This window comes from Erpetoichthys calabaricus, chromosome 5 (genome assembly GCF_900747795.2).
Source record: "Erpetoichthys calabaricus chromosome 5, fErpCal1.3, whole genome shotgun sequence".
Classification (NCBI taxonomy): Eukaryota; Metazoa; Chordata; class Cladistia; order Polypteriformes; family Polypteridae; genus Erpetoichthys; species Erpetoichthys calabaricus.
In genome coordinates this window covers 250,568,191-250,593,938 of record NC_041398.2, presented here as the reverse complement: position 1 = coordinate 250,593,938, position 25,748 = coordinate 250,568,191, and the positions used below count along the sequence as shown (strand labels likewise).

General features: G+C 39.7%; 1 protein-coding gene across 2 annotated transcripts; it reads right to left on the bottom strand.

The window, feature by feature from the left end:
* Positions 1-745: 745 nt before the first annotated feature.
* On the bottom strand, positions 746-24,945 carry LOC114652399 (muscle M-line assembly protein unc-89-like). Of its 2 annotated transcripts, XM_028802779.2 has the most exons (9): positions 24,858-24,945; positions 23,370-23,437; positions 17,671-17,775; positions 16,342-16,488; positions 16,124-16,258; positions 14,573-14,677; positions 12,716-12,820; positions 9,438-9,554; positions 746-889 (listed from the first exon to the last, which is right to left on the bottom strand). In XM_028802779.2, exons 2-9 carry the CDS (start codon positions 23,421-23,423, stop codon positions 857-859), a joined length of 801 nt encoding a protein of 266 aa, XP_028658612.2. In that variant the 5' UTR covers positions 23,424-23,437; positions 24,858-24,945; the 3' UTR covers positions 746-856. The 2 variants fall into 2 exon arrangements, with proteins under 2 accessions (XP_028658612.2, XP_028658614.2); XM_028802781.2 differs by lacking the exon at positions 12,716-12,820.
* Between the last annotated feature and the right edge of the window lie 803 nt (positions 24,946-25,748).

Sequence of the window (25,748 nt, the reverse complement as noted above, 5' to 3'; positions counted from 1 at the left end):
ATGCCAACAGGGGCACAGGGAGAACACGCAGGCACCACACAGAGGAGGACCGGCCATCAGACACAAAGCTGTGAAGTCGTAGCCAGCGGTGCTTCTCTTATCGGGGCAAGAAAACGTCATCGTTATGTCACAGAGATTAAAGGATTTACAGTTTAGAGAGGTGAGTGGACACACAGGAGTCATGCAATGTCAACGTTTATTTATAACAAGATTAGCTGAAATAAGTGAAAATCAGCTCATGCTGTCTGCTAAGCACATTTGGTTAACATAATCGTGATTGAATACACGGCTGAACAATCGATATATAATTCAGAATAAACACGTCACTCATCGTCGACTGCCGTAAGCATCATTGCTCCACTAGGCATCGTCGTCTAAAAGAAAGAAAACACAAAAAACAAAAAGAGTGAAAAATACGAAGGAATTCAATCAGCCTGAGTGAGTCTCACAAACCTGAACTTGAATACGACAAGGAGATGACTGACTAAAAAAACTCACATGATATTAGAAAATTAAAAATAACAATAAGTTCAGAGGACAGAGGAGCGCAGAGTGGAAACACTGGGATCAAGGCTGGAACCGACCCAGTCCACTGAGCCCACCCCCACTCATACTGGGACCAGTTCAAGTCACCGGCTCACCTGATGGCAATGCCTTTGAAACTGGGGTGGGGGGGTGGAGTGCAAGTCAGAAGAAAAACCAACAGGGACAGGGACAGGGACAGGGACACAGAGACCTGAGACAGCCATTTAAACTACCATACTAGAAACTGCTGCTGCAATCAGAAGGATAAAAAGACATCAGGCAGACACACACAACTGAAAGACAAAAATGTACGTACACACTGGGGGTCCGCTTAAACGACAGAGGAGCCTGTGACAGTCCCGGGCTAAGGAGAGACAACAGAAAGGATGATCAGGAGTCCTGCCATCACAAAGTGCTTTAATATCTTAACTCACAACATTATTGGCTTAACAAGATGGACAGATAGAAAGGCACTATATAATAAAAAGATGTGAAAGGTGCTATAGATAGATAGATAGATATGAAAGGCACTATATAATAGATAGATAGATAGATAGATAGATAGATAGATAGATAGATAGATAGATAGATAGATAGATAGATAGATAGAAATGAAAGACACTATATAATAGATAGATAGATAGATAGATAGATAGATAGATAGATAGATAGATAGATAGATAGATAGATATGAAAGGCACTATATAATAGATAGATAGATAGTGTGAAAGGCATTATATAATTAATAGATAGATATGAAAAGCACTATATAATAGATAGATAGATAGATAGATAGATAGATAGATAGATAGATAGATAGATAGATAGATAGATAGACAGATAGATAGATAGATAGAAATGAAAGACACTATATAATAGATAGATAGATAGATAGATAGATAGATAGATAGATAGATAGATAGATAGATAGATAGATAGATAGATAGATAGATAGATAGATATGAAAAGCACTATATAATAGATAGATAGATAGATAGATAGTGTGAAAGGCACTATATAATTGATAAATAGAAATGAAAGGCACTGTAGATAGATAGATAGATAGATAGATAGATAGATAGATAGATAGATAGATAGATAGATAGATAGATAGATAGATAGATAGAGAGAAATGAAAGACACTATATAATAGATAGATAGATAGATAGATAGATAGATAGATAGATAGATAGATAGATAGATAGATAGATAGATAGATAGATAGATAGATACATAGATAGAAATGAAAGACACTATATAATAGATAGATAGATAGATAGATAGATAGATAGATAGATAGATAGATAGATAGATAGATAGATAGATAGATAGATAGATAGATAGATAGATAGATAGATAGAAATGAAAGACACTATATAATAGATAGATAGATAGATAGTGTGAAAGGCACTATATAATTGATAAATAGAAATGAAAGGCACTGTAGATAGATAGATAGATAGATAGATAGATAGATAGATAGATAGATAGATAGATAGATAGATAGATAGATATGAAAGGCACTATATAATAGATAGATAGATAGTGTGAAAGGCATTATATAATTAATAGATAGATATGAAAAGCACTATATAATAGATAGATAGATAGATAGATAGATAGATAGATAGATAGATAGATAGATAGATAGATAGATAGATAGATAGATAGAAATGAAAGACACAATATAATAGATAGATAGATAGATAGATAGATAGATAGATAGATAGATAGATAGATAGATAGATAGATAGATAGATAGATATGAAAGGCACTATATAATAGATAGATAGATAGATAGATAGATAGATAGATAGATAGATAGATAGATAGATAGATAGAGATGTGAAAGGCACTATATAATTGATAAATAGAAATGAAAGGCACTGTAGATAGATAGATAGATAGATAGATAGATAGATAGATAGATAGATAGATAGATAGATAGATAGATAGAAATGAAAGACACTATATAATAGATAGATAGATAGATAGATAGATAGATAGATAGATAGATAGATAGATAGATAGATAGATAGATAGATTAGATAGATAGATAGATAGATATGAAAGGCACTATATAATAGATAGATAGATAGTGTGAAAGGCATTATATAATTAATAGATAGATATGAAAAGCACTATATAATAGATAGATAGATAGATAGATAGATAGATAGATAGATAGATAGATAGATAGATAGATAGAAATGAAAGACACTATATAATAGATAGATAGATAGATAGATAGATAGATAGATAGATAGATAGATAGATAGATAGATAGATAGATATGAAAGGCACTATATAATAGATAGATAGATAGATAGATAGTGTGAAAGGCACTATATAATTGATAAATAGAAATGAAAGGCACTGTAGATAGATAGATAGATAGATAGATAGATAGATAGATAGATAGATAGATAGATAGATAGATAGATAGATAGAGAGAAATGAAAGACACTATATAATAGATAGATAGATAGATAGATAGATAGATAGATAGATAGATAGATAGATAGATAGATAGATAGATAGATAGATATGAAAGGCACTATATAATAGATAGATAGATAGTGTGAAAGGCATTATATAATTAATAGATAGATATGAAAAGCACTATATAATAGATAGATAGATAGATAGATAGATAGATAGATAGATAGATAGATAGATAGATAGATAGATAGATAGATAGATAGAAATGAAAGACACAATATAATAGATAGATAGATAGATAGATAGATAGATAGATAGATAGATAGATAGATAGATAGATAGATAGATAGATAGATAGATAGATATGAAAGGCACTATATAATAGATAGATAGATAGATAGATAGATAGATAGATAGATAGATAGATAGATAGATAGATAGATAGATAGATAGATAGAGATGTGAAAGGCACTATATAATTGATAAATAGAAATGAAAGGCACTGTAGATAGATAGATAGATAGATAGATAGATAGATAGATAGATAGATAGATAGATAGATAGATAGATAGATAGATAGATAGATAGATAGATAGAAATGAAAGACACTATATAATAGATAGATAGATAGATAGATAGATAGATAGATAGATAGATAGATAGATAGATAGATAGATAGATAGATAGATAGATAGATAGATATGAAAGGCACTATATAATAGATAGATAGATAGTGTGAAAGGCATTATATAATTAATAGATAGATATGAAAAGCACTATATAATAGATAGATAGATAGATAGATAGATAGATAGATAGATAGATAGATAGATAGATAGATAGATAGATAGATAGATAGAAATGAAAGACACTATATAATAGATAGATAGATAGATAGATAGATAGATAGATAGATAGATAGATAGATATGAAAGGCACTATATAATAGATAGATAGATAGATAGATAGATAGTGTGAAAGGCACTATATAATTGATAAATAGAAATGAAAGGCACTGTAGATAGATAGATAGATAGATAGATAGATAGATAGATAGATAGATAGATAGATAGATAGATAGATAGATAGATAGAGAGAAATGAAAGACACTATATAATAGATAGATAGATAGATAGATAGATACATAGATAGATAGATACATAGATAGATAGATACATAGATAGAAATGAAAGACACTATATAATAGATAGATAGATAGATAGATAGATAGATAGATAGATAGATAGATAGATAGATAGATAGATAGATAGATAGATAGATAGATAGAAATGAAAGACACTATATAATAGATAGATAGATAGATAGTGTGAAAGGCACTATATAATTGATAAATAGAAATGAAAGGCACTGTAGATAGATAGATAGATAGATAGATAGATAGATAGATAGATAGATAGATAGATAGATAGATAGATATGAAAGGCACTATATAATAGATAGATAGATAGATAGATAGATAGATAGATAGATAGATAGATAGATAGATAGATAGATAGATAGATATGAAAGGCACTATATAATAGATAGATAGATAGATAGATAGATAGATAGATAGATAGATAGATAGATAGATAGATAGACACTATATAATAGATAGATAGATAGATAGTGTGAAAGGCACTATATAATTGATAAATAGAAATGAAAGGCACTGTAGATAGATAGATAGATAGATAGATAGATAGATAGATAGATAGATAGATAGATAGATAGATAGATAGATAGATAGTGTGAAAGGCACTATATAATTGATAAATAGAAATGAAAGGCACTGTAGATAGATAGATAGATAGATAGATAGATAGATAGATAGATAGATAGATAGATAGATAGATAGATAGATAGATAGAAATGAAAGACACTATATAATAGATAGATAGATAGATAGATAGATAGATAGATAGATAGATAGATAGATAGATAGATAGATAGATAGATAGATAGATAGATATGAAAGGCACTATATAATAGATAGATAGATAGATAGATAGATAGATAGATAGATAGATAGATAGATAGATAGATAGATAGATAGATAGATAGATAGAAATGAAAGACACTATATAATAGATAGATAGATAGATAGATAGATAGATAGATAGATAGATAGATAGATAGATAGATAGATAGATAGATATGAAAGGCACTATCTAATAGATAGATAGATAGTGTGAAAGGCATGATATAATTGATAAATAGATAGAAATGAAAGGCACTGTAGATAGATAGATAGATAGATAGATAGATAGATAGATAGATAGATAGATAGATAGATAGAGAGAAATGAAAGACACTATATAATAGATAGATAGATAAATAGATAGATAGATAGATAGATAGATAGATAGATAGATAGATAGATAGATAGATAGATAGATATGAAAGGCACTATATAATAGATAGATAGATAGATAGATAGATAGATAGATAGATAGATAGATAGATAGATAGATAGATAGATAGATAGAAATGAAAGACACTATATAATAGATAGATAGATAGATAGTGTGAAAGGCACTATATAATTGATAAATAGAAATGAAAGGCACTGTAGATAGATAGATAGATAGATAGATAGATAGATAGATAGATAGATAGATAGATAGATAGATAGATAGATAGATATGAAAGGCACTATATAATAGATAGATAGATAGTGTGAAAGGCATTATATAATTAATAGATAGATATGAAAAGCACTATATAATAGATAGATAGATAGATAGATAGATAGATAGATAGATAGATAGATAGATAGATAGATAGATAGATAGAAATGAAAGACACTATATAATAGATAGATAGATAGATAGATAGATAGATAGATAGATAGATAGATAGATAGATAGATAGATAGATAGATAGATATGAAAGGCACTATATAATAGGTAGATAGATAGATAGATAGATAGATAGATAGATAGATAGATAGATAGATAGATAGATAGATAGATAGATAGATAGATAGATAGATAGATAGATAGTGTGAAAGGCACTATATAATTGATAAATAGAAATGAAAGGCACTGTAGATAGATAGATAGATAGATAGATAGATAGATAGATAGATAGATAGATAGATAGATAGATAGATATGAAAGGCACTATATAATAGATAGATAGATAGATAGATAGATAGATAGATAGATAGATAGATAGATAGATAGATAGATAGATATGAAAGGCACTATCTAATAGATAGATAGATAGTGTGAAAGGCATGATATAATTGATAAATAGATAGAAATGAAAGGCACTGTAGATAGATAGATAGATAGATAGATAGATAGATAGATAGATAGATAGATAGATAGATAGATAGATAGATAGTGTGAAAGGCACTATATAATTGATAAATAGAAATGAAAGGCACTGTAGATAGATAGATAGATAGATAGATAGATAGATAGATAGATAGATAGATAGATAGATAGATAGATAGATAGATAGATAGATATGAAAGGCACTATATAATAGATAGATAGATAGATAGATAGATAGATAGATAGATAGATAGATAGATAGATAGATAGATAGATAGATAGAAATGAAAGACACTATATAATAGATAGATAGATAGTTAGTGTGAAAGGCACTATATAATTGATAAATAGAAATGAAAGGCACTGTAGATAGATAGATAGATAGATAGATAGATAGATAGATAGATAGATAGATAGATAGATAGATAGATAGATAGATAGAAATGAAAGACACTATATAATAGATAGATAGATAGATAGATAGATAGATAGATAGATAGATAGATAGATAGATAGATAGATAGACACTATATAATAGATAGATAGATAGATAGATAGATAGATAGATAGATAGATAGATAGATAGATAGATAGATAGATAGATAGATAGATAGATATGAAAGGCACTATCTAATAGATAGATAGATAGTGTGAAAGGCATGATATAATTGATAAATAGATAGAAATGAAAGGCACTGTAGATAGATAGATAGATAGATAGATAGATAGATAGATAGATAGATAGATAGATAGATAGATAGATAGATAGATAGATAGAAATGAAAGACACTATATAATAGATAGATAGATAGATAGATAGATAGATAGATAGATAGATAGATAGATAGATAGATAGATAGATAGATAGATAGATAGATAGATAGATAGATAGAAATGAAAGACACTATATAATAGATAGATAGATAGATAGATAGATAGATAGATAGATAGATAGATAGATAGATAGATAGATAGATAGATAGATAGATAGATAGATAGATAGATAATAATAATAATTCATTACATTTATATTGCACTTTTCTCAGTACTCAATGCTCTATCCACACAGGGACTAACCGGGAAGCGACCCCACAATCTTCCACAGTCTCCTTATGAATTCAAGCACATATTTAGTGGATTCATGAAGTTTTCTGACTTCTTTATTTTCCACAAACTTTATTGTGTTGTCAGTTTCATTTTTAATGAATCAATTTGCCATTTTTGCCCATCAATGTACCCTCTAATTGCCCCTAATGACAAAGTGAACACGAAGTTTCAGAAAAGTTTGCAAATTTAATAAAAATCACAAACTGAAATCTCCCCTTAGTTGGAGTGTTCAGACCCTTCATTCCGTGCTTTGTAGAAGCTCCAATGGCAGCAGTTCCAGCTGTGAGTCTCCTTGGCTAAGTCTCTACAAGTTTGGCACACCTGGATTTAGTGACAGTTTATCCCATTCCTCCTGGCAGATCCTCTCAAACTCCATCAGACTGGACAGGATGTGCCAGTGAATGGCCATCTTCAGGTCTCTCCACAGATGTTCTGTGGGGTTTAAGTCTGGGCTTTGGCTGAGCCACTCAAGGACACTCAGAGACTCGTCCTGATGCCACTCTGTCACTGTCTTCTTGGCTTTATGCTTTGGGTTATTGAACTGTCACTCAAGTCCAAGGTGGACTATGGAGCAGGTCTCCTTCAAGGACCCCTTTGTATTTGGTCACATTGAGCCTTTCCTCTATTCTGACCAGTCTCTCTGTCCCCAGAGTGTGATGCTGCCACCATAGCTATTGCATTAGGCAGGTGCCTTGCAGCGTTCTGTCCAAAGAGTTCTGTTTTTGCCTCACCAAACCTGAGAATCATTCACTTCGTGCCCTAAGAGTCCATTAACCTGTCATATCACTGAAGCCTTCACATATGTCTTTCAGATAGTTGTCCTTTTGACAGGTTGTCCCATCTCAGCAAAGGATCTCTGAAGACCTGTTAGAGTGTCCACTGGGTTCTTGTTGACTTCCCTGATCAAAGTCCTTCTTGCCTGATTATTCCAGACAGATATCTCTAGGATGAGTGCCAGTTGCTCCAAACTTCTTCCTTTTGACAACATGCAGTGCAAATGGTGGGACCTTCTCTGCAGAGGTCCACATGATGTCCAGTCAGTTCAGTTGCTCTACAGGTGAACTCCAATCAAGTTCTTCAAACATCTCAAGAAGAATTAAAGCAAACAGGATGGATCTGAGCACAATTTGGTGGGCAACAGTGAAGGGTCTGAGATCTTCTAGGAAGGAGAGATTTCAGTTTGGGATTTTTAATAAAGACGCCAACCTTTCTGGTCACCTGCTGTCACTTTGTCATTATGGGTTATTGAGTGCACATAGATGGGCCAAAATGGCAAATGTATCCCTTTAAAATGAGATTTACATCACAGTCAAGTGTGCAGGAAGTGACGGGGTCTCAGCACCTTCTGAATCCACGTCACATAGATAATAGAAGGTGTAGGAGGAGGTTGGGCATCCCGGCCAGAGAGGTGTGTGGGTTATTACCTGGACGGGAGGCCCAAGAGGAGCGGGCAGGGCGTAAAGATAACTCTGTGCCCAGCTGGTATAAAATCAGGGATGGACCAGCGGAAGCAGGAACTTGGGAGTGGTGGTACAAGAACCCAGTTGGGACACCTGCAGGGGTGCCAGGGAGTGCAGCCTTGTAGGGGATCAGTAGGGGGCTCTGGTGAGAGAGGACCACCCTACTATGTCTATGGCCCAGAAGTGTTTACTAGAGGAGACAGAATGGCACCGGAAGCATTCCTGGGTCTGGCATAAGGGAAGCCCCCTGGCACACATTGGTGAGTCAGAGTCGGGTGGCAGCGGGCAAAACTCAGCAGAGGTGGAGGAAGAATTGTTGGTTTATTGTGCTTTATTGTATTATTGTGGCTTATTATTGGGTAGAATCAAATCTTTTACTTTATTCATATGGTGTGTGCTGTGGTTTGGGGCTCTCTGGCACCCCCTTGTGGTCACAATTAATGAAGAAGTGACTGAGGTGCCCATTGACGACGACTGTGTAGTTAATTTTTGATCCCATCAGCGTCACTTAACATGAAGACATGTTGCTCTCACCTTGGGTCAAAGGCGCTATATAGAGATGTGAGAGGCTCCGTAGAAGACAGATAGTAACAGATAGATAGAGGATGAGTCTTTTTACCTGTCTGGTGTTCCCGGCTACTGCCGGCCCTTTTCCTTTGTTCACAAACTGCGGTTTATTTGGCGGCTTTTGATTCGTCTTCTCCTTCTCATTCGCGCCACCTTTTCCTGGCTTGCTCTGTTAAAACAGACATGTTTTTAATTAATGACATCACAGACAAGGAGGGAGACACAATAATTGCCATGAAACTGATCGTCTCCTCCTACTTTGTTGAATAGTATTTGGCAGATTCTGGGTCAGATGTCCCCTTCCTGTTTATCACAGATATGTGTTGCTGTCTCTCCCAGTCCCTTTAGGGGGCGCCACTCCTGTTCAGACTAAGCCTGAAGCCCCGCCCCTTCTTGCTCTTTCATATCCTGCCATACTGAGGAGGTGCAGTCAGTTCACCCTTGGTGTCCATCAGCTCCTTTCTCTTTTAATGTGTTGAGTTAAAATTGATGTATCAGTTAAGAAACGCCCAAGTCTAACAATGGCACATGCAAGTAAGAATTTTACTGTATACACCTACAATGATGTGGTGACGTTTTACTTTGTGATGTCAGGTCATTTGCATGTCTACCTGTCACACATGGATCACCTTGTCATTTCAGATCAGGTGTGCGCTACCCCTCCATGGTGATAGGGGGCACTGTTTGTGACAGTCTCGTCTCTTCTCTCCACAGCTCCGAGAGGAAGATTGACCCCGCCCTAATCGCTCTGAAATGCCCCGCCCCTTCTGGTACAAACCATATACAGGTGGGTGATCCCAGCAGGAGGCATCTCAGTCAGTCACACCCTTTGGGTGGGCACCATCCGAGATTAAAGTTCTACTGGTTGCTTTATTTACCCCACCGAGCGCCTGCTTATCTTGATACCAAGTCCTTTGTCTTTTGTTCGCAATTAAAGGGGGTGGCCAGATAGGCACCCCAGCGATTCTTTGGACATTGCCTGTCACTCATACACGAGACCCACCCATTATGTTTTTAGGCTCCACCCCTCTCCATCAGATGTCCTCATTTTGACTGCACTTTGCTGTTGATTAACCCTTCTTGTTGGCTGACTCCTTTAAAGACGCCATGCCATGAGTTTTGCCGGCTCATTCCACAACCTAATTGATTGGTCATGCATCTGAATATTCTACTGTATGAGTTTTTGTATTTAAAAAAAAATCACGCTATGATGACTGCCATCATGAAAGGTGCCATACAATCCCACTCCTGCCACCACAATGCATTTTGTGGTACATTCTACAGCGTAATGCAAGGAAACTTCTGAAAGGAGGTGGCTGATCATTTGCTACTGGATGTTGTCCAAAAGAAGTTCATGTTTGACTGTACGAATCCTTCATGAACTAAAGGACGCCAATGGAAGTTAAGGGGACTGATAACACGAAGCACTTGTGTACACAGAGCCTGGGGAATCTGCAACAAGCTACCGACATGGCGGTGAAGCAGAAACATTGACAACCATCAAGAAGGATCTGGATGAGAGAGAGTGCAAGATGCTGTGTGTCTGTCGTTCCAAAAAATGGCACATCACAAACATTTGCAATAAGAAAATGCCTTGCATTTTTCATTCCAACAGATCATAAACACTAACACTGCTTTTATGAATCCCATATCAAATTACATATAAGAGAGACATATGCAATCCAACAGATGGCGCATCACAAACATTTGTAGTAAGAAAATGCCTTGCATTTGTCATTTCAACAGATCATAAACACTAACACTGCTTGTATGAATCCCGTATGAAATGGCATATAAGAGAGGCATTACATTTGTCATTCCAACAAATGGCCCATCATAAAATGCAATAAGCTAAGCAAAGGATGGACAAATGGACTCAATGGTCTCCTCTCGCTTGTCAGAGTTGTGAAGTTGTTTTGGGCGCCTAGCGATTCCTTGACTGTGTCTGCTGTGAGGTGATGTCGACTGTCATGGCTGTCGTCAATGCCAGCTTTGGATTTTCTAATCATCCCTACACAATCACAAAGTGCTGTAGTCGGGCCTTATCCACACATGCCAGATTGTCTGTTACCACAACTCAGCCATTAAAACAATTGCATTGCATTTTTCATTCCAACAGATGGCGCATCACAAACATTTGTAAAAAGAAAATACATTGTATTTTTCATTCCAAGAGATGGTACATCACAAACATTTGTAAAAAGAAAATGCATTGCATTTTTCATTCCAACAGATGGTGCATCACAAACATTTGTAAAAAGAAAATGCATTGCATTTTTCATTCCAACAGATGGCGCATCACAAACATTTGTAAAAAGAAAATGCATTGCATTTTTCATTCCAACAGATGGCGCATCACAAACATTTGTAAAAAGAAAATGCATTGCATTTTTCATTCCAACAGATGGCGCACCACAAGCATTTGTAAAAAGAAAATGCATTGCATTTTTCATTCCAAGAGATGGTGCATCACAAACATTTGTAAAAAGAAAATGCATTGCATTTTTCATTCCAACAGATGGCACATCACAAACATTTGTAAAAAGAAAATGCATTGCATTTTTCATTCCAACAGATGGCGCATCACAAACATTTGTAAAACATTCCAACAGATGGCGCATCACAAACATTTGTAAAAAGAAAATGCATTGCATTTTTCATTCCAACAGATGGCGCACCACAAACATTTGTAAAACATTCCAACAGATGGCGCATCACAAACATTTGTAAAAAGAAAATGCATTGCATTTTTCATTTCAAGAGATGGTGCATCACAAACATTTGTAATAAGAAAATGCATTGCATTTTTCATTCCAACAGATGGCACATCACAAACATTTGTAAAAAGAAAATGCATTGCATTTTTCATTCCAACAGATGGCGCATCACAAACATTTGTAAAACATTCCAACAGATGGCGCATCACAAACATTTGTAAAACATTCCAACAGATGGCGCATCACAAACATTTGCAAAAAGAAAATGCATTGCATTTTTCATTCCAACATTTGGCGCATCATCACAAAACGCTATCAGCTAACAGATGGAAAGACAAATGGACTGAATGGTCCCTTGTCTGTCAAAGTTCTGATGCCGTTATGGCTGAATGAGCGATTCCCTGACTCTGTTTGCCGTGACGTGATGTTGACTGTCATGGCTGTCGTCAATGCTTCCTCTTGACTTTTTAAGCACCCTACGCAACCCCAAAGTGCTAATGTTGGGCTTAATCCACATGTGTGCCAGACTGTCTGTTACCACAGCTCATGATGGTCATTTAAATAAGCCTAAAAGTTATCGGCCATTAAAATAAGTTCAACTGGACTCTCTTGCCATTGGCTTCTTCTCCTTTTTCTTCTCATTCTTGGGCTCATCAGGCTTCTGGTTCTCCAGCTTTGGTCTCTCATTCAAGGTCCCGTGTTCTGCCTTTGTTGGATTCTGAAAAATAAAAACTTTAATGAGGGCATCTGCTTTATTTAACAAATCGACACCCAAATTAAACACACTGTGAAAAAGAAAGTGCATCATTCTTCTAATCACCACGAGAACTGGTGGCGTTATGATCATTTTTGGTGAGATTTGACCGAGGCATGAAGAGTTGGTTTAAATGGAAGACACAACAGAGGAGCTGAGAGTCAGGCTGGGATTGAAAACCAAGAGACCAAACTAAACTGAGCTGCCAAACCCAAAACATTTTCCGAAGCCTGCACTGCTGGCCTAATGTCCTTTCCAACTATAAACTGAGATTGCAAAGATTCATCGTGAAGTATTTCAGATCCAAAGTGTGGATGCATCAGATATTGAGCCACCATTTTATATAGTGGTGACGTGATGACATCACACATAATGCCAATGTTGATCACATGGTAACAACATAAAGCAATCGTCACCAACAACAACATGAGTGCCACTATAGAAGACCATCAAAAATGACATCAATCACAATATAACATCAGTGAAATTGTAGACAAGGTGAAGTCTAACATATGAAGCTCAGAATTTGTGTGTGTGTGTGTGTGCTCAGTATACAAATACACACAGCTGGAGCAGCTCCTGTCAACATTTAGACCTTGGTGGCTCAGAGCAAGTTAAACACCAGGACAGATTGAAACCAGACTAGCAGACAAACGGACCAGAGCTTGAAATGATTTACCTGTGCAGTGATGGGTGCTGCTGCTAGTCCATCTTAATAAAAGGATAAGTGTCTGTGTGTCTGTGTATGTGTGGCTGTCCAGTTGCTATGTGTCTGTCATCCCAAAAGATGGCATATCACAACGATTTCTAGTAATGAAATGCAATGCATTGTCATTCCAACAGATGGCGCATCGGAAACATTCGTAGTAAGAAAATGCCTTGCATTTGTCATTCCAACAGATCATAAACACTAACACTGCTTTTATGAATCCCATATCAAATTACATATAAGAGAGACATATGCAATCCAACAGATGGCGCATCACAAACATTTGTTGTAAGAAAATGCCTTGCATTTGTCATTCCAACAGATCATAAACACTAACACTGATTTTATGAATCCCATATCAAATTACATATAAGAGAGACATATGCAATCCAACAGATGGCGCATCACAAACATTTGTAGTAAGAAAATGCCTTGCATTTGTCATTCCAACAGATCATAAACGCTAACACTGCTTTTATGAATCCCATATCAAATTACATATAAGAGAGACATATGCAATCCAACAGATGGCGCATCACAAACATTTGTAGTAAGAAAATGCCTTGCATTTGTCATTCCAACAGATCATAAACACTAACACTGCTTTTATGAATCCCATATCAAATTACATACAGTATATGAGAAACATATGCAATCCAACAGATGGTGCATCACAAACATTTGTAGTAAGAAAATGCCTTGCATTTGTCATTCCAACAAATGGCCCATCATAAAATGCTATAAGCTAAGCAAAGGATGGACAAATGGACTCAATGGTCTCCTCTCGCTTGTCAGAGTTGTGAAGTTGTTTTGGGCGCCTAGTGATTCCTTGACTGTGTCTGCCGTGAGGTGATGTCGACTGTCATGGCCGTCGTCAATGCCAGCTGTGGATTTTCTAATCATCCCTACACAATCAGAAAGTGCCGAAGTCGGGCCTTATCCACACATGCCAGATTGTCTGTTACCACAACTCAGCCATTAAAACAAATCCAACTGGACTCTCTTGCCATTGGCTTCTTCTCTTGTTTCTTCTCATTCTTGGGCTCTTCAGGCCTCTGGTGCTCCGGCTTTGGTCTCTCATTCCTGGTCCCGTTTTCTGCCTTTGTTGTATTCTGAAAAAATAAAAGTTTTGATGAGGGCAATTGCTTTATTTAACTAATTGATGTGTATGTTAAACACTCTGTGAAAAAGAAAATGCTCCCCCAGAATCATTCTTCTTATTACCATGAAAACTGGCAGCGTTATGACTGTCAAAGAGAAAAAGGCAAATGGCCATTTTTAGAGTGACTTGATTGGGATATGAAGTGTTGGTTTTAATGGAAGATGCAAAAGAGGAGCAGAGAGTCAGGCTGGGGACGAAAACCAAGAGCAACCAAACTACACTGAGCTGCTGAAGCCAAAAAAGCCTGCACTGCTGGTCTAATGTCCTTTCCCACTATAAACTGAGATTGTAAAGATCCGTCATGAAGTGTTTTGTAGATCCTAAGTTAGGATGCAACAAACAGTGAGGCACCATTTTATATAGTGGTGACATGATGACATCACACATAATGCCAATGCTGATCACACGGTGGCAACACACAGCCATCACCACCAATAACAACATGAGTGCCACCATAGAAGATCATCAAAATGACATCAGTCACAAGATAACATCAATGACATTGTTGGCTAACATATGAAATTCATAATCAGTGTGTGCACACTCCCTCATCTGATCAAGAAAAGACCACAGACTACGTCCTGACCCAAAATTTTAAACCCCGGAGTCATCTTTATTTGTGCTTTTTGTTTCTGTTTTACTAAGTTTGAACGAGAGTGCCACCTAGTGGCTCAGAGCAAGTGAAACACCAGAAAAGACTGAAGCCACACTAGCAGACAAACGGACCAGAGCTTGAAATGACTTACACATGCAGTGCTAGGTGCTGCTCCTAGTCCATCTTAAAAAAGGAGAAATGTCTGTGTGTCTATTTATGTGTGGCTGTCCAGCTGCCATGTGCATGTCATTCCAACAGATGGCATATCACAAACATTTCTAGTAATGAAATGCAATGCATTTTCATTCCAACAGATGGCGCATAGAAAACATTTGTAGAAAGAAAATGCATAGCATTGGCTCCAGCAGACCCCCGTGAACATCTGTTTGGATTCAGCGGGTTGGAAAATGGATGGATGGAAATGCATAGCATTTGTCATCCCAACAGATCATAAACACTAACACTGCTTTTATGAATCCTGTATCAAATGGCATATAAGAGGGACATGTGCATTGCATATGTCATTCCAACAGATGGCACATCACAGCATTGCATTTGTTATTCCAACAGATGGTGCCTCACAAGCGTTAACACTGCTTTTTCTAATCCTATTCCAAATGGCATAGTACAGAGACATGCGCATTGCATGGTGCGCTGCAAACGTTAACACTGAGGTTTACATTGTTTTTCTGGATTTCATCCCATTTCGATGAGTCACACAGCTAATTGTGTGATTTTACATTAAAATGGCAAACATCTAAATGGTGGCCCTGAACCCATCAATGAGACCTGGCACCATACCATTCCACTTGGCCCTGACATCTTCTCTTCCCATTCTCTGAAGACCCCTGGATTCTGACCGAAGTGTGGCCCTTTCGGACCTCCTTTTTCAGATGTCAACTTTCCAGTCCCATTGGCTGAAGTTGAAGAATTGTTCTACAAATAAAGAAGAATAATAGCAGAAGTAAAAAAAAAAGAACTTTTTGCTGTGGATATCAACTGAATAGCAGCTCTCTTACCATTCTGGTGTGTTCTGGCTTGTTGTGCCAGCCTTCCCCTGGCTTGTTTACATCCCATGGCTTCCTGTGAGGTGGCCACCTGCCCTCCAGTCTTTCATGAGATGAACTGTTGGTCATCGTCCTGTTGCTTGAAGCGGTAGAATTCTCCTGTTTAATAAACAGACTCCGAGTGAGCGTCACACCCTGTGCCCGCGGACCACGACAAGCAGACTTACGTATTCACATTGAGGCCCAGAAGGAGACACATTTCTAGTCAGCACACTGCTGCCCCCTAGTGGCTAAGACTGGAAATGTTAAGGCTTAGTGATGCAAAACTCGAGAAATGTTAATCTGGGAGTAAAAAAAAAAAAAAGGACTCAAGACTAGAAATATGAAGTGAGAAAGTCCCATGTGAAAGCCAAACAATTACAACATCAGAAACGCCACCCAGCCGGACTCCAAAGTCTAAACGTGAAGAACTTTCTCACAGAGTCTCCTTCACTGACGTGCTGTGGCACCAGGAGGCTGAAAGCAGCACCATGGTGGGACGCCGAGGCTAACGGAGGTCTTTCAGAGTTGCTTCAAGTGTCTGCTGTCCAAACTACCGCAGCTCCTGAGGACCCCGATTTCAAACAAAGCTCTGCCTCTTTGGCTTGACATTCACCCTTTGAGCCCTTTTTGGGGGGGTTGGAGTTTTGTCAAAATCCTTGGGCCAAATCTGAAGAATATTAAGATAAATTGGATTTTTTTCAAAGGCCTACTCTAGGACCTTAGTGATGTGGGCAATGCCAGAGCAAGGAGCAGAGGCTAGCTGGGGGTCTTTTATACAGGGTGGCGCAGGGAAATGAGAAATTTTGGAACTGGGTGTTGGCAACCCTGGGGAGAGGGGAGTTATTTGGGACCCCTTGCCATTAGCTATAATGGAGCAGTGGAGTGGCACGCAATGAGCATTCGCCTCTTATAAGAATGGTGACAGTGTGACGGCTGCGCAATTGGATTTCGGCGTCGTTACCAGTTAGGACGTCACGATCGTGTCCCGTCTGCTCATGTGATTACAACATGGGTGCGTAATTTCGAAGAGACAGGTTCAGCCTTAAACAATGAACAGTTAGGGACAGATAAAAAGGTAAGAGAAGGAAAAAGAGCGGATCCATGACAGTGAACTCACCCATCAGCAGATTAACAACAAAAACTGTGTGTGCGTTTGATTAGCGTCTTTACTTCTCAAGTGACCACCCCCCTATAGATGGAGCCCACCAGAAGCCCCCTCCTCCCGGCCGCCCACCGCCCACCACTGATGACTCATCACATAACAGTCAGGGGATGAAAACCAAAGAGGGCTGACAGTACCGTTCTCCCAAATCCAGGCTCGTGCCGATGGACGTTTGGGAATTTCTCCGTTTTCCACGGCTCCCTGTCCGGGCGTCTCTCTGGAGGCGTTTTGTTCGAGTTGCCCTGCGGAAACAAAGCACAAACATTGTCAACAAACTTGTGTGTCCTGACTCAGCTTAAAATGGAAGAAGAAACAAATGAAAATGAAGAAAAAGCGAAACGGCCGAAGCCCACATGGGGGGGGGGGGGGGGGGGTTCAAAAATCACAGTCAATTAAAAGGGGACGTAAGCTGAAGACAAATTCAAAAGGTCCCAGAAGGTTTTATCTGCGCAATGGAACAGGCTGACCTTTAGTCTCATCTGCTGCTTAATGCGAGGTCACGACCCCACAGGCCACTCCCCTTAGAAACGCAGAATGCAACCCTGACAACGGTACACAAAAATGACTTCCATAACAGAAAAAAACAAAAAGCTCTAAGACCTCAGATGTCAGCCTCAGTCAGGACACCTCTGGGGGTGTCATCAGCCTGAGCCTGTAGGACCCGAGGAGAGGCTCGTTTGTTTGACGCTCTGTAAATATCTCATTGATTTATAAATGAAAGGTTTGAGATGACTCTGACGTAAAGGATCTGCGTTGGTATCTGGAAGGTTACAGCCGGCAGGGGTCCGACTCTGATTTCAAAATCCTCCTTTTAACATAAAAAGCCTCAAATGGCGGAGGTGCAGTTTACTTCTCTGAACTTATTATGAGTTACAAACCTGAGCGCACATTAAGATCTCAAGATGCCGGTCTGCTTAGGATTCCAAGGATTAATAAAATAACAGGGGGAGGTCGAGCTTTTAGTTACAGGACCCCCTAAAATGTGGAGTGGTCTGCCTGCTGCTATAAGTTTCTTGTTTCTCTTCTCGGTACTCAAATGTGCCACTTGGTGCCCACGGCCCACCTGCCTGCCTAAAGTAAAGTCATCTCTGATGGAGGATCACAGGAATTGTGGGGTAGAGGGGTCCTGTCATCGGATTGGCTGGCCCAGAGCTGACTCAGCTGTGGAATGGCCAATAGGGGGAGGCAGCTTGATGGCCGAGGTCTCCAGGACCTATTATGGGATGTCATCTACTGTTAAATTCTACTCTGTATTTGTAAAATTTTTATTTTTATACTGTATTGAGGATTTGTTCGGTGTATTGTGTTGTATTGACCCAATTTTTTGATACCCACTGCACGCCCAACCTACCTAAGGGGTCTCTCTTTGCATTGCCTTTCCCGAGGTTTCTTCCATTTTTTTCCCTACAAGGGAGTTTTGCTTGTCTTCTTAGAGAGTCGAGGCTGGGGGGCTGTCAAGAGGCCTGTTAAAGCCCATTGCGGCACTTTTTGTGTGATTTTGGGCTTTACAAAAATAAATTGTATTGTATAAGAGATGCCCCTTCAGCCTCAGCTTTCAAAGACTCACCACTTCAGTTTAGCACACCCTGACTAGAGCTGCTGAGTAACTGTGCAGACTATCATTAGCACTAAAACAGAAGTAACATGATAGTTCTAATTTGTTACTCACCCTCACCTGTTCTGTTTCTCTTTTTGGTACTCAAATGTGCCACTTGGTGCCCACTGCCCACCTGCCAAAGGTAATGTCATCTCTGACTGAGGATCACAGGAATCATTGGGCAGAGGGGTCCTTTCATCCGATTGACTGGCCTAACACTGACTCACCTGTAGAATGGCCAATAGGGGGAGGCAGCTTGATGGCTGAGGTCGACAGGACTCTCAACAAATCCAAATCATATTATGGGATATCACCTACTGTTGAGTTCTGCTCTGTACTTATAATATTTCTATTGTACTATTATATTGTATTGAGGATGACTTGTGTTCTGTTCTGTGTGTTGTGTTGACCCCCATTTTTTTTTTGACACCCACTGAATGCCCATTCTACCTGAAAAGGGGTCTCTCTTTGAACTGCCTTTCTGGAGGTTTCTTCCATTTTTTTCCCTACAAGGGTTTTCTCGTCTTCTTGGAGAGTCGAGTTTGGGGGGCTGTCAAGAGGCAGGAGGGTCTGTTAAAGCCCAGTCCTTGTGTGATTTTGGGCAACACAAAAATGAACTGTATTGTATTGCATTGCATTGCATTGCATTGTATTGCATTGTAATGCATTGTATTGTATTGTATTGTATTACATTGAATTGTATTGTATTGTATGGTATTGCATTGCATTGCATTGCATTTGGGCGGCACAGTGGCGCAGTGGGTAGCGCCGCTGCCTCGCAGTTGGGAGACCTGTGGACCTGGGTTCGCTTCCCGGGTCCTCCCTGCGTGCGAGTTTGCATGTTCTCCCCGTGTCTGCGTGGGTTTCCTCCCACAGTCTAAAGACATGGTGGATTGGTGATTCTAAACTGGCCCTAGTGTGTGCTTGGTGTGTTTGTGTGTGTCCTGCGGTGGGTTGGCACCCTGCCTGGGATTGGTTCCTGTGTTGGCTGGGATTGGCTCCAGCAGACCCCCGTGACCCTGTGTTCGGATTCAGCGGGTTGGAAAATGGATGGATGTATTACATTGTATTGTATAGTATTGTATAGTATTGTATTGCATTATATTACATTACATTGCATTGCATTGTATTGTATTTATTGTATTGTATTGTATTGTATTGTATTGTATTGTATTGTATTGTATTTATTGTATTGTATTGTATTGTATTGTATTGTATTGTATTGTATTGCATTGCATTGCATTGTATTGTATTGTATTGTATTGTATTGTATTGTATTGTATTGTACTCTATTGGGCTTCTTTGAGCAAAGCCATTCATCTCAAAATTACTGTTTGCTGTGGCCTCCGAAGGTCATGTGAAAAGACAATTTAATTAATAGAGTAGGAGGAAGAGGAGGAGGAGGTTGGGCTCATATGCTGATAGCATGCTGCTGCACCCACCACATGACAAGCCACCTGGACTGGAACCCGAGTGCCACCTCAGCACCACACTGGGACAGTGGGATGTGTTTAACGGTGGCTGGCATGTAAAATTAATAAAGGTTATCAAAGTCAGTTTATTACAGTTTATCGATTACAGCCAGCATAGTGATTTAAGTAGAATTGTACAGAACTTTTATAACAGAACCAGCGCCCTGGCAACCCTCACCCCTTCATGAACTGCCTGGATAGAAAAAGCAAACTGGAAAAGGGACGAGAAGGGATGGAGCAACTGGAAATCGTTTGACAAAGAACAGGCCAAGTTTAAAAACAAAAGTCAAAAATGTGATTGAAGGGAATGCTGGGTAATAAAAATGAAAAGCTGTTAAATCACAACTAAACACTACGAGAGCTATTAACGGCTATCCGGAGACTCGGATGATAGGAGACAGGCAGCGCCAACGCACGAGTGACAGATCACATCAGCCTGGCATAGCAACCACAAAACAAGACCTCCCAAAATGTCAGCACCCATCAGATGTAATCATGTGGCTTGTGGTGTCGATGTCCCGGTTAACACACCTTAGTGCCACTTGACCACATTGTGTCCTCTCATTAAATCTGACTTGTTCTCATTTGAGTTGGTACAAAGAGGTTCAGCTGGTGAGATGCCATCTGATTCATGGAGGGCACATCTGAAAGGATCTGAGTTTCAAGGAGTAGCGGACCCTGAACTGACAGGGAAGAACCAGGAGGGCAGTGCCCAGGGCACCAAGTGGGCCAAAGGGACGCAAAGCAAATGAATGTTCACAGGTGTGGCCTGGCAGACGAGCTGAATGCCCTTCAGATTTCTTAGTGGGCTCCAGATGAAGGCAGACACTGTGAGCCAAGGCGCTATATTACAACCTGCTGAAACACTTTGAGCCGCTGATCATTCGTGTCTTTTAGTGCTGTGGTCTTCAGGACAGGTGACAGACCCCTCCACTGCCCGCTGACATTGAGGAGCCAGCGTGACCTGCTGCTGTGACATGTTGAATTGGTGGGCACAGACGGTGATTTCGACACCAGGATGTCACACACTTTGTTTACAGCCTCCGTCTCATCTAAAATAAAATCCCTACAATTAAATCTGCAATCCGAGGAGAGAGACAAGCTGGAGCAGGCGCTGACGGGTGGGCCAACAACAAGCAGAGTAAATGTGGCAACAGACGCAGTTTGCTTAACACATCACAAAGACAAAGAGACGCACGATCAGCTCTGAGCGAACTTGGAGTCAGGTGGGGCACCTGGAGGCTTTCCAGAATGTTCTAAGGTCCCTGGCAGGAGGAAGAGCTCATCATCAGGTCTGAAACGTCAACTCTGATTGAGGCTCCAGTAATGATCACCTCTGGCACAGAAATGAAGCCATGCAAGACAGAAGGATACCTCGGTGGGCTTAATGTGACCACCAACAGGGGGTGCTAGTGATTGTCCAAGGGTTAGCACCAAATAATTGTGGGGAGAAGCATCAAGAAACCTGCCGACAGATACAGCTGGTGCAGCCAGTGGCATCTGCCCATAGAGCCAAGAGGTGCACTGCCCTCCATGTCCAGCAGATGGCGACATTGTGCAGACGTTAAACAAATCGTAACCTCCCCTCACTAAGAGAACATCCATCCATCCATTTTCCAACCCGCTGAATCCGAACACAGGGTCACGGGGGTCTGCTGGAGCCAATCCCAGCCAACACAGGGCACAAGGCAGGGAACCAATCCCGGGCAGGGTGCCAACCCACCGCAGGACACACACAAACACAACCACACACCAAGCACACCCTAGGGCCAATTTAGAATCACCAATCCACCTAACCTGCATATCTTTGGACTGTGGGAGGAAACCGGAGCGCCCGGAGGAAACCCACGCAGACACGGGGAGAACATGCAAACTCCACGCAGGGAGGACCCGGGAATCGAACCCAGGTCCCCAGGTGTCCCAACTGCGAGGCAGCAGCGCTACCCACTGCGCCACCGTGCCGCCCACTAAGAGAACATAAATATTAAAATGTTTATCATCAGATTCAATTTAGTCTTCATCATTATTATTGTTTTCCAGTTTTTCATAATGTACACAATGCAAATTCTTGCCCATTTGCCCTCAATGCACTGACAAGACTTGTGCCCCTTACCCACTGATAATTGGGTGGCTGGATGGCTGCCCAACCTTTGTCTATGCCAACTTGTCTCCCTGTACTCCTCTGCAATGAGAAGCTGAAAAGCAAGCAAGCAAGCGTAATACGAGACCCTCGTAACTGCAGTTAGAAGCCCCCACTTGGTCATTTAAGAGTGGGTGGTCCCCTCATAGCTCAGCACGGTGCGCTGGTGCCTCTTCATTTAAAGACATGAGATGCAGGGGAGCAGAAACTCTGAGTGATAATCTAGTGACACATGCACAACACAAGGAGGGGCACTGCCACCTGGCGGACCCTTGAATTTCACACCAGCCGCTCCTTTTTCTGGCCTGCAAATCACCACAAGCGATAGTGTCTTTGATCAGCTGCTGCTCTGACTTGGACCACCTTGTCCTGACACCCGGCCCCCATTAGGCCTTGTCCCTGTGCCTTCACTTAGGTGGTCCCCTTCTATGCTAAATAGGACCCACAGCTCTGACCCTTCATAATCTGGACAGCCTGATGTCAGCCTGGCCAAGTGAAAGCCAAAGTTGTGAAGAGCTTCATTTTATATAGCGCCTTTCACAAAGAACACCATCACATGACATTTTGCAAATTAAACGAAGGAAATGCATAATCAAAATGGAGACCCCCAACATAAAGTGAACTTACAGGGTGGGCCAACACCACAGAGAGCAGGCAGCCAATGAATATGAGGGTCTTCATGACGGCAACAGGCACTGTGATAAGAGAGAAGAGAAGCTTAGGTTATGGCGAGCACATCACATGTGGGACATCTTCAGATAGGACAGGAGCAGAGAGTGAGGGCCACATGGCGAATTAAAGATTAAGGTTCAAATATAAAAAACTAAATCAAACAAACAGAGGAGATCGGCATCTAGGGTCTTCAATGTCAAGAGCAGGACCATCAGGAGAAGCCCTGGGGGTCTTGGCAGCAAAGAGCACAAGAAAGAAAGCCAGCCACCGGCCATTACTCGGGGGTACACAACATTTATAGGATTGGGGGGATCATTACTGCTATGTGTAGAGAGTCCAGCGAAATGGAAACTCACCTGAGCTGAGCAACGGGCAGCAAGTCACCACACTCAGGCACCAGGAGGAACATCACCTCATCTTTATTAATACATAGATAGATAGATAGATAGATAGATAGATAGATAGATAGATAGATAGATAGATAGATAGATAGATAGATAGATAGATAGATAGATAGATAGATAGATAGATAGATAGATAGATAGATAGATAGATCCTTTTCAGAGGTCACTTCTTGTAGTGCCCATCTTGTGTTGATAATCAATGTTTCTTGTGCCCTCATGTAGTCCGTCTCACTTTTCTACACTAAACTGCACTTTCCAAGTGTTCAGCAAAAACTTTAGGCTTCAAATGTTCAAAGGTACACCAAGAACACTGGATGGTCCAACCCAAAAACAGGTGGGCAGCATCAGACAGAAAAAAAATGCCATGTATCCCAAAACAAAATCTTGTTCTGGATAAGAAACTGACAGTTAAGTTAAATTTGCTGTAAACATTTTACCAATACCTTCAATTACTGAGACAAGTTTACTGCTTATTGCATTTCTGAACAGCAGCGCCCTCTGCTGGAGTCAGGTGGCAGTGCTTTCATTTGTTGTACGTCCAGAGAAGCTCCTGGCTTCTACTATTTCTCTGAGCATGCGCTCTGCTTCAGGGTCTCCTTTCCTTGACTGAGTTATCTTGACCCCCATTGTCCTCTCACACCACTTCATTTTGGATTTTGACTCCCTTGCTGTATTTCACACTTTAATTTTGCCCATTTTCTTAAAATGCTAATCTAAAATGTCTCAGCCAGAGTGTGAAACACCTGATTGAAGGGGAATCTGTAGCTAAGCACCTGACTGTTTGGTGATGGACCAACGCCTGGGTACACGACAGGCCCCCCGATGGTGGATGAGGGCTTAGTGGGGCTTAAAGAGAGTTAACTCAATGAATCTGGCAGCATCAGCAATACGAGAGGCAAACAACAAGACAAACACTCAGAGATCATCACGTCATACAAAGCTAAAGCAAAACGTAATAAAAAGGTGGCCTGTTTAAAATATTAACAAGTCAGATTCCTGCAGTCACAGTACAAACACAGCTTCCATCCCCAAGACTTACCTTCTACCAGACGTCTCTTCTGCCGCTGTGAACCTAAGAAAGTGACACCAACAAGTTGACTCCAGCGTCCTATTTATGAGCCGAATGGTCGTGGGCTTCAAGGTGCCATTAAGCTGCTGTTGTGCAACACACTCTGTGGGTGGCTGTTGCAATGGCCCTTGTTGTTGATGGCAGGGATTAAAAAAGAGAATTACTGCGGGAGGGAGGGACAACTTGTTCAAATGAGCTTCACGTTTGACATCTCCTGTGTGACACTGAGGTGACATCATCAGCCTTAAAAAAGTGGGGATCAATACTGTGTCTGTGACCCGCCATCATGACATCTCATGCCACCTCACCCTGAGCCGTACCAGCTGTTAGGGCTGAGCAGAGAAAATTTATTTATCTATCTTATAGCACCATTCATGTTTCTATCTATCTATCATATAGTGCCTTTCACATCTATCTATCTATCTATCTATCTATCTATCTATCTATCTATCTATCTATCTATCTATCTATCTATCTATCTATCTATCTATCTATCTATCTATTATATAGTGCCTTTCATATCTATCTATCTATTATATAGTGCCTTTCACATCTATCTATCTATCTATCTATCTATCTATCTATCTATCTATCTATCTATCTATCTATCTATTATATAGTGCCTTTCAGCTCTATCTTTCTAGCCAGTTTTGCTCCACTTTTGGGTTTGTCAATCAAATGATGGTGGTGGAGGATGTGGTGGGGTACAGTAATGCCACAGCCCGGGTACCATGATGGGTTAATCCAGTGATGCTATTGTCATGGATAATTTTAATCCCACCATCCCTGTGCACACCTTAACATTTTTAGTAAAGAAGCCAAAGAAGAGATCCTGGACCTGGAAAGAGCAGACAGTCGATT